The sequence below is a fragment of the Artemia sp. Qi Xiang Cuo genome, chromosome 17 (assembly GCF_049724085.1).
Source record: "Artemia sp. Qi Xiang Cuo chromosome 17, ASM4972408v1, whole genome shotgun sequence".
In the NCBI taxonomy this organism is placed as follows: domain Eukaryota; kingdom Metazoa; phylum Arthropoda; class Branchiopoda; order Anostraca; family Artemiidae; genus Artemia; species Artemia sp. Qi Xiang Cuo.
In genome coordinates, this window is record NC_142810.1 from 29215230 (window position 1) to 29225826 (window position 10597).

General features: G+C 35.9%; 1 protein-coding gene across 2 annotated transcripts in view; it reads left to right on the forward strand.

The window, feature by feature from the left end:
- LOC148942080 (GATOR complex protein Iml1-like) overlaps positions 1 to 10597 on the forward strand; it is a 168864-nt gene that overhangs the window by 11895 nt on the left and 146372 nt on the right. Inside the window, exons 2-3 of one of the 2 annotated variants that reach the window (XM_089102921.1) lie at positions 4892 to 5029; positions 6919 to 7088. In XM_089102921.1, coding sequence (XP_088959047.1) covers positions 4892 to 5029; positions 6919 to 7088 — 308 coding nt within the window. Of the gene's footprint in view, positions 1 to 4891; positions 5030 to 6918; positions 7089 to 10597 lie in introns of those variants that run through there. The other variant, XM_089102922.1, reaches the window with a different exon arrangement.

Below are 10597 nucleotides of genomic sequence, written 5' to 3' on the forward strand. Positions count from 1 at the left end.
TAATGCAAACATTTTGCATGTTATGAAGTAATAATTTCATTGTTTTAGTCTTTTTTTTAGTTTTCATATGTTTCTTTGGCGTTATATGTGGAATACCCTTTATCAGAGGCAACGCTGTAGCGTTGCCTATAGTAAAGGCCATACGGCTCCAATGTTTTATTATTTATTTATTTTTTCCCAGAGGCTCTTCATATGGAAGGGGTCGTCGTAGAAGCTTCAAAGGGGGCTCATTCGATTGAAAATTGAGAGTTCTAGTGCCCTTTTTAATAGTCGAAAATGTTTGGAGGGCAACTAGCCCCCCCCCCCCCCCCCCCGCCCATCAGACCCCCAAACACAGCACAACAAAATTTTGAGATAGCCAGTTTGTTCAGCGTAGTTGATTCCCAAATAGAAAATATATTTTGAGGAGGAAAATCCACAAAAACCCTCACGGCAAGGGTTTTAGTTATGCCCTGGAGGTATATAAGGTTTTTATAGAATGTGCTGCCGTAGAAGCATCCAAACAGGATCAATCGGGCAAAAATTACAGGCCTAGTGCCATTTTTAATAGTCGAAAGTGATTGGAGTGTAACTATCCCCCCTCCCCCCCCCCACACCCATCGTTTCCCCAAAAACATCCAATCAAAATTTTCAGATATCCATTTTGTTCAGCGTAGTAGATTTCTAGATAGAAAATATATTTTTGAGGAGGACACTCCCCCACAACCCTGGCAAGGGCAAGGGTTTTAAGTTATGCCCTGGGGGCATATAAGTTTTTTTTTTCATTTTAAGCTTCATTTTCATATTTAATCTAAGCATTACTCGCTTTAAGATCTATTTATTCATTAATATTATTAATTGTTGTATGTTTTCTGCTATGATTGTTTATTTAATTACTGTTCGTTTTGGGTTTCATTTATTCTTTAATAGTAATTTCTGGTCGTTTTGAGTTTGAATTTTAAAAGGTATTTGTATATCCTGAGCTTAAGTTTAAAACGGCCTTTACTTTTCTTTGAAAAACTTTTTTTCGGAAAGTTTTTTTTAATTAATAGGTGGAAAGGAGTGTATTTGTACGTGAATTGATTTGTATGTTTTAAAAGAGCATAAAAAGGGAAATTGAGTTTTGTGTTCATCTTGTCACTATGTTAGTTATGAAGTCTTGCATATATTTGCCTAGATTCCATATTTTATGTTTTTTCCAATTAAGTCTATCAGGGTTGCTTCTTAGAAAATACACCCGCCTCTCCCCTGGATGGTCTCAGGTATAGCCCTAGGATATAGAGAAACTAAAAGAAAGCTCTAAAACATGAAATTCTTACTTTAGCTTGAAATACACATTCTTTTGTTATTGATCTGATTATTGTGTTTCTTTATTATTATCTATATTTTGAAATCAAATTTAAATTTTATTTATATCCTACAATACAACTACAATCATACTATCACTAAAAAAAATGGTTTTCACCAGGTCTAGGGCATGATAAACCAGTTAGCCAAGAAGACATGACGCATCATGAGATGAGAGAAAACAATCAAATATATTATTTAGGGCTGTACCTAGGAGTCTAGGACTACTTGATAGGGTTGAGGCATTATCAGAAAAAATAATATTTGGAAAGAGCATACAATAGGAATCTAATGGTACTACTTTTAATTTTTCAGTCTGTTCCCTTTAGAATTGGCCTACCACTAAGGTAAGACACCCAGTAGTGTGACAGCTAATCACTCCCTCAATGGTTAACTTACGTAAAATCATGATCATATCATAGATATATGTTTTTTTTCGTCATTGGATTTGTCTAAATTTTTGTGAATAGGTAGTAAGGTTTGTGAATAGGTAAGTAGTTTGAATATTTTAGACATATACAATGCTGTATATTCTATTTTAAATGCACAGAAAGTCAACCATGGAACGTTAATCATAAACACACAGTTTAAGCTTGTGTCTAAACTTGGAAAATACTGCCTAATGTTTAACATAGGATCTTAAAGTTGGGACAAAGCATCTTAATCACAGACTTACTTATTCAAGGATAGATTTAATCACATAAAAGTGTTATGGAAAATAAAAATTTTATTTGAATGAGGTAGGCTACAAGAATATTTTTTTCAAGGTTAATTGCTCAAAAAATATACAATGCCAATTAGCCTTGTCTTGTCTAAGTCTATTTGCATTTAATCCAAGATTAGTTTTTATGAGCTTCCTAAATAGTCCATGCTTAGGGAAGGTACAATTAGTTAAAATATTCTGTCCAATATTAGGCACTGTTCATGTACTATAGGCTATACCCTGTCCATTAATTACAATAAATTATTGAACGGGTCTCATCGTTGTGCTCTATTGAACACAGTTTGAGCATAAAAATGTATCTGTCTCCTAAAAATAAAAATAAACATATTGCCAACCATATGCTTTTGAAACGAACCAAAAATACTTTTTTTTTGTGCTAATAGATAAATATTCCAAGAACTTTCTATTTGTAAAAGGAGAAATTGCAGCTTATTGAGCTCCAAAGCACAATAGGCAAATAATTGGTTGCGATGGGCTTCAATATATATTTTTGAATGCAATGTAATAATTACAAATTGCTATAATGCCAAAAGTACAAAAATCAATGTACTAGATTACAGGGCTTAATTCTTGAAGAACAAAGAATAGTAAGTTATTCCAATAATTTTATCTTTCGTTCTGGTCAAGGTCCTGATACTGTGGCATAAAGTTCTTTTGAAAACACTGGATTTTTTTTTGTTAAAAACCTAGAGTCAGAGAATAGTAGACTCAAATCAAAATTAAGGAAACCCGTTTTTTTAAAGTTTTAAACCTTCCTTTTGTGCACTTTTCTAACCCTTAAACATAGGAAAGGAATAAAATTAAGATCTTGAAAAAACTTTCCTGTGGCATAATTAAGCCTCTGAAATACATTTCAAAAATTTTCATTTGATAAACCAGGGGTTGTCCAAGTCCATCAAAGATCAATAGCCTTAGAGAGGTAAAAGGTGGTGATAGACACTAAAAGATCTTCCTTGGGAATAGTTTGGAATCCAGAAACATTCCTGATATTTTATTTACCTAACTGAACCTTTTCGAAGATCATAAAAAGCCCCTCGTATGAAATTTTGGTTTTCAAATTCTGGAAAACCAAAGAAATCAGTAGAATTTTGTAAACACCTCATTATTGATGGTAGAGATGCAATAGCAATGGGAGCAAGTGTTGTATTTCTAAAGAACATCGAATGTTGAAACTAATGGTACGTTTTTCTCTTTACCTGATGCCATATATTAAACCTTGGCCCATATCTTTATTCATTAACCTAAGTTGTTTTAGTTTTAAACTTGGCATTATTTCACATTATGAACAACTATTGATGAGAAATAAGTACAACAAATAATGCAAACTAAAGAAATCAGCAAAGTTTTCTATATGGTCTTGCGCTGTATCTGGCTCTATCATTAGGAAGGGGAGGCTAGGACGCAATTATCACAGTAGCAGCCTTATTATTTGGAAACCTTATTGAATAGTAAACAAATTAGTACTGCTCTTTTGTTATTATTGTTTTGAGTTCAGAAGCGGCCATGTTCAAAGGTAGGCTGTTATCTAAATTTATCTTTTAAGACAGAAGTAAGATCACATAATTACTAGGGTATTAAAATTTTTAATTTCCATTTCAGTGCTCTGTCCAAATATAAAAATTAGAACCGTCATTATTACATCCCAGCCTTTCTCCCATTGCCAGGATTTAGCCATGGTCTATATACATAATTTTCTTTGATTATGGTAATATTCTTGCATCCAGCCTTTTCTTTACTAAAAAGACGGATTAAGGCACCTAAAACTATCCTAAATCTATTCTCCTTAAGCTTTTAAAGCATGACACTTGATCAGTGTCATGACCATGGCTTCTAATATTCTAATCTTAAATTTATAAAATATATTCATATCCTTTAAACTTAGTTCTACTATCAAAATCTCCCTACTCCTTATCCATTTTGGTTCTTATGTCTTCTGTGCATCCATCATCTTTACTAAAGATACTACCCAAGTAAGTGAAGCTTTTCACTTGATTGATTTTCTTGTTGCATAACATTGGTCTCTTCCCTCCTATTCATTCGTAATCTAAGAATCTTTAAAAGATAAAATAATATTAATTTCCAAAAATTGTTTATAACAAAATCACGGGGGCTAAATTTACATTTTATATTCAAACTTGATAATAAATACAGCCCCCCCCCACCAAAAAAAAATAGGATAAGGTTGGGTAGAAATACAATATTTTTATATAAAACAGACTGTCGAAAAGATTAAAAACGATTAAAACGAGTGGAGACTATAAAGGAATTAGACTGGTTAATAAAAACACAAGTAAGAGGGAAACTGACTGCCATTCATCTTGTTTATTTTCATATGATGTGTTTTTACAAACTAAACTTTGGCTTGTTTCTAGGTTACTTCTCTATCTAAATAAATAGTTGATGTATTTTTCTCACTGATGACAAAACATTTTACAGCAGTACAATACAAAGGGTTTTATTATATATATACAAGATTTCATGTTAAATCATAGTTTCAACCAGGAAAGTTGACAAGAAAATCTGATCAAGGCCAGATCTACCTACAGCCACCTTAACAAAAATCTGCTGCTGGAGCAGAAACAAATCTTTACATAGTCTCCATTGTTCAGTATCTTTGGGGAGGAGCTGTAAAAACTATTAATTGGCATTGTCATCTTATTCTTTCTAGATCAAATGCACCAAGTTATTTTTTTCTTTGGGTCTCACTTATCTTGGATGACTAGCTAAGATTCCTTTGTGCTTACCTTGCTTTTCATCTACTAAAAGGAAGGTTTCTGAGTTTTTCTTTGGCGTAATTAGTTTTAACTGAACAATTCTCATATATTTACCTTTAACTTTCAGCTCAAGATCTTGTAATCATCTCAAAAGACATCCCTGGATTAAAAGTAGGTGACGTTGTAGAAATCTACCACCCAGAAGATGAATATAGCCGATTACTAATACAAGTTACATCTTTAAAAGAAGAACTTCAACATAGAGGTAAAATTGCCGTATCAATTTTCTTCTTTGTTTTCTTAAATTGGTTCTAACTCACCTCTTTGCTTTCTTCTTATGACAATCCAAACCTAAAAGACAAGCCTATTATGGCTTACTTCATTTTTGTTTAAAATAAAAAGCAATAAATTATAAGCTGTTTCCTTTTTCGAGTGTATTATTTAATTTCGTTCTTAAGTACTTTAAAAGTTTTTTTCTCATATTTTTAAGAGTTAATAACAGCTTGACAGAGACTTGCTGAAGTATATGCTTTGTTGGGCATTTTTTTATCAATGGCTATAAATTATCCGTCTTGTTATTTGTACTTTTTGTCTCGTCATTGTTTTCTTCTTTGTTTTTAATTCAGTATCTTCTTACATGCAAAAGTTTTTTTTTAGATTTTGCTCACCACTTATAGTTTTGCTTGAAATTGTATCCTGTTGAATTTTTGACAGTTTCATTTGTGTAGATTTTAATACAGATCTTAATTTATTATTATTTTTTTCTAGTAGCCTACTTCAGTTAAGTGTTTATCCTGATTTTAGTTATCAATTTTTTTTACTGTGCTTTTTATTTTACTTTTTATTTTATTTTTTCCTACGTTTTTCTAGTGGTTGTAACAAAATGCCCCATAACTGGGACTATACAAGACAGCAAGGTTCAGTTTGTGATTTTTTTTTCAATAACTAGGAAAGTAGTTTTGAATAATCGATTATGTTCCTGACTTGAAGAACTATTTCTTTTGCATCAAGAAGTACTCTTTTCTACTCCCCTCTCTTAGGATTGAGCCTCCTACCCTTCTGTGTCAAGGCGATTTCCAAACTCAGATCGGGGAGTGACCAAGAAACTGTTCCATGTACATCCTTGGTCAGTTCCTTTAATTAGTCAACAAAAGGGTAGTGGGCATATGTAAGATTATGATCAGGTTCATAAGAATATTGTTTTTTGGCTTACCCTAGTATGGATGTATCTATTTGGTGTCCCTCTAGCTGCTGAAACCAAGTCTTGCTCTTTGCCATATACCCTGATCCATCTTCAAAGTCTTTGTATATCAGCGAGTTCCCTCCTGGGCTGACTCCATCTTAGCCATAAACCGGGGGTTTTTCCTTGACACCCCGCCTTTGTGGTCAACACCGGGCCTGTAAAGTTCCATCTGGGGGTGGGGGTGGGGTGGCTTGACTTTGTAGCACCGGATTCCCATGCGAGCCCCCTAACATTGGATATAGCTAAAATGAGAGGATGGGAGGGGTTACTATTTATAACATTTGTACAGACGGCTGCCCACACCTAAAATTGGCATAGGGCGCCAAGTCTTAGCAGGAGCCTTGTCTCTGAATTTTTATAATACTCCAATGCTAGTTTCAATCCATAATTTAATGCACGCCTTATAAATATGGACTATTTTTTTTTTTTTTACTATTATTTGGTTGACCATATCCATCTATACCTCCATCCACTTCATAAAGATATAGACTGTTTCATTTCGTTTGCAAAGATTGTAATCTTCTTCATCTTGAATGGATGGCAAGTTATACTCCTTCATTCTCTCCCTATTTACTCTGACAGCTCTCTTGAAATCGATTGAATTCTATTGCCTATGTTTTGAGATTTTCTAATGAACTCAACACTCCGAATATGAAAATCGATACTTCTTCATTAAATATTCGTAATATCAAGTTTGTGAAACATGTTCCTCCCCATAACGCACTACCCCCTGCGTGTTGCTAAACCCGCCTCTTTTCTTTGAGTTTCAAACACCTATCTTTCTAACTTGTCTCCCCAAACCCGGTTTTCATTTTTTTTTTTTTTTTCATTTTTTTGTTGTTAGGTGGTAATTTTTTTTTTTTTTTTAGCTCTGTATTTTCTATTCCACCAAGAATAAATTATCCTTGCAGATGCTTTGAGTCTTGATCAAGCTGTAGCAAATACCTTCCAGCTAAGAGCTTTGCTACAAGTTTGTGTTAAGGTGATCAATCCAACAGATATTTCTCTTGATTTAGTGGAGTTGACCTTCAAAGATCAGTATGTCGGACGAAGTGAGATGTGGAGATTGAATCAAAATTTGGTAATGTTTTTGTATTCGCTTCAATTCATATATCAATATTGTAAAGAGTGGCTCCCTATGGCATTGCATGAAAAATTTTCAAGTAGCTGTTTTAATCAGAACATCCTACTTTAATAAAAATGCGCCTCTAGAGAAAACTGGACACACTTATACCCTCAAGTTTTATTATTTTGAGCTCCCTCCCCTAGTCACACGGACACAATTACAGACACATCGCATGTCTTTCAACTCGTGACTGCTCAAGGATCCTTTTCGGAATGGTCCTAAATTATTAGTTTAGTACGAACCAAGAAGATGTGTCTGTTAAGAAATACATCCTCTTAAACCAAGAGGATGTGTCTGTTAAGAAATATAATAACCCATAACTCCTAAAAACAGAGTCAGATCAAAACAAAAAGTACACCATTAGAACCGCCTTGTCCAAAACCCTTGTATAGGAAACTTCCTGTCATTTGACTTTACCAGCAAGGAAAATATATTGACTTGAAAATCAAGAAAAGTGGCAGCTACTACAGCATTCAGCCTAAACGGCATCTTTTTTTTCTCTCTTTTTTTTTCCACAGATAGCTTGGCACTGGAGCATCGTAGAGACTTGTTCAATGGTCCATTTTAAAGAAAATTACTAGATCTAGTGCCATTTGCAATTTAATTTTTTTTATAAATAAAATCAATTTCTTCACTATAAACTGCATTTTTATGGCCAATCTTGATGAATGACGTCAAAATCGTAGATAGTAACCATATATGAAGTAATAAGTGAATTCAGTTTTTATACGGGCTTATCTTTCGACAAGATAATATAATACAAGATAATATAATCGGTAAATCTATCTTGTCTTTCTATTTTTCAACTTTGCATCAAACTGGGATACAGATGAGCAGATATCCCAGCACGCCAATTTATATGAGCCTTAGCTGCATTTTGCTCGCTACTCTGCCCACTTCCTACAATAGGAGGAGGTACGTCCTTCAATGGTCACACTGTAATCGGCATCAATGTTAGTCCTCGGCTGTTACGGTCATCTTCAATAAATGTATCTGGTTTCAATTTTTCTACTTCTCATCAAACTGGGAGGCAAATTAGTAGATATCACTGCAGACCCATTTATATTAGCTGCATTTTGTTTGCTATTCTGCTGACTTCCTACAGTGGGAGGAGCGTAAAGAGGCTCCTGCACCGGCCACTCAGTTATCAGCATCAATGATATTCCTCCGCTATTACGGTCATCATCGGTAAATCTGTCTGTTTTTTTTATTTTTCTACCTCTCGTCAAACTGGGAGGTATATTAGCAGATACCACAGCAAGCTCACTTATATGAGCCTTAACTGTAGTTTGTTTGCTACTTTGCATGCTCATCATTAGCAGCCTAGATAGCCTCGGTTGCTACTGTCATCATCGGTAAATCTATCTGGCCTTTCCATTTTTCCACTTCCCGTCAAACTGAGGCAGACCCATTTATATGAGCATTAGCTGCATTTTGTTGGCTATTCTGCTGACTTCCTACAGTGGGAGGAGCGTAAAGGGGCTCCTGCACCGGCCACTCAGTAATCAGCATCAATGGTATTCCTCCGCTATTACGGTCATCATCGGTAAATCTGTCTGTTTTTTTTTATTTTTCTACCTCTCGTCAAAATGGGAGGTATATTATCAGATACCACAGCAGGCTCACTTATATAAGCCTTAACTGTAGTTTGTTTGCTACTTTGCATGCTTATCATTAGTATTCTAGATAGCCTCGATTGCTACTGTCATCATCGGTAAATCTATCTGGCCTTTCCATTTTTCCACTTTCCGTCAAACTGAGAGGCACATTAACAAATATCCGAGCATGCCCATTTATATGAGCCTTGGCTGCATTTTGTATGCTACTCTGCCCACTTCCTACAGTGGGAGAAACGTAAATAGGCTCCTGCACTGGCCACTCAGTGATCAGCAGCAATGGTATTCCTCTGCCGTTACAATTATCATCGGTAAATCTGTCTGGTCTTTTCATTTTTCTACTTCTCGTCAAACTGGGAGGTATATTAGCAGATATCACAGCACGCTCATTGATATTAGCCTTAGCTGTAGTTTGTTCCCTACTTTGCCTGCTTGCCTTTAGTTAATTGGTATCAACCTGCTTCCTACAGTAGGAGGTACGTAAATATGCTCCTTCACTGGCTACTCATTAATCAGCATCAATGGTATTCCTCCGCTGTTACTGTCATCATCGGTAAATCTGACTGGTCTCTTCTTTTTCTACTTCTCGTCAAACTGGGAGGCACATTAGCATATCACAGCACACTCATTTATATGAGCCTTAGCTGTAGTTTGTTCACTACTCTGCCTGCTTATTAGCAGCCTTTACTTAATTGGCATCAACGGTATGCCTCGGCTGCTACTGTCATCATCGTGAAATCAATCTGCCTTATCCATTTTTGCCAGTTACAGTCTTCATTGGTAAATTTGTCTGGTCTTTTTGTTATTTTACTTCTCATGAAACTTAACTATCTACCAAACTTTGGATGGTGTGGCTGGAACGGTGCTGCACGTGGTTGAAAATTCTCTAGTCTCGGTTTGAACGATGCCGCTTGTGGCTGGAATGGTGCCATATGCGGCGGCACCGGGTCTGCACCTGGACCAAAAGGGACCGCATGGGTCTGGAACGGTGCTAATTGTGTCTGGAATGGTGCTATAAATGATTGGGAATGTTCCGCATACGTCTGGAAAGGGACCATATGCGGCTGGAAGGGTGCTGGACGTGGCTCAAAATAGCCTACACTTGGCTGTAAAGGTGGCAAGTGTGGCTGGAACGGCGCTGCTTGTGGTTGAATAGGTCCTATACTTGATTGGAAAGGTGCCGCGTATTGCTGGAACGATGCCGCTTCTGGTTGGAATGGTGCCACAGGTGGCTGGAATGGCCACGTGCGGTCAGGCTGTGATTCCTGAGGCAGCTTCCTAGAGACTTTTCTGGCAGTCACTGCGTCAAATTGACCAATCGAAAGACGTACTTCTTGCTTTAAGCGTTTGTTAAGTTGCTTTTTTGGAACCATTTGTTTTTTAAAACATTTCTCCAGCTGCTTTTCAGGGGTGGACAATAACCCTTCTTCTTGCAAAAACTGAATGTCTTTGGTCGGTTTCTCGTTGAATTTTTCAGCACCAGACATTAAAATTAGTTTATGTTCGGCTGCTAACAGTTGTTCCTGGGTAGGTTTTTCATAAGAAGCATCCTTGCTACTTTCAGTCAAAGTTTTTTTATCTGTTACCTCAGCTATGGCCTCATTTTCAACACTTGCAAGTGAACATCTTTCGTCACAACCAACTTCGTCTTTAATGATGTCTTCTGCAGTAAGTAACAAACTTTCACCGTCTGCTAGAAGTTGTTCCTGGATAGGTTCTTGACATGAAGCACCCTTGCTACTTTCAATCAAAGTTTTTTTGGCAGTTACCTCAGTTATGGCCTCATTTTCAACACTTGCCGGTGAACATCTTTCGTCACAACCAACCTTGTCCTTAATGATTTCTTCA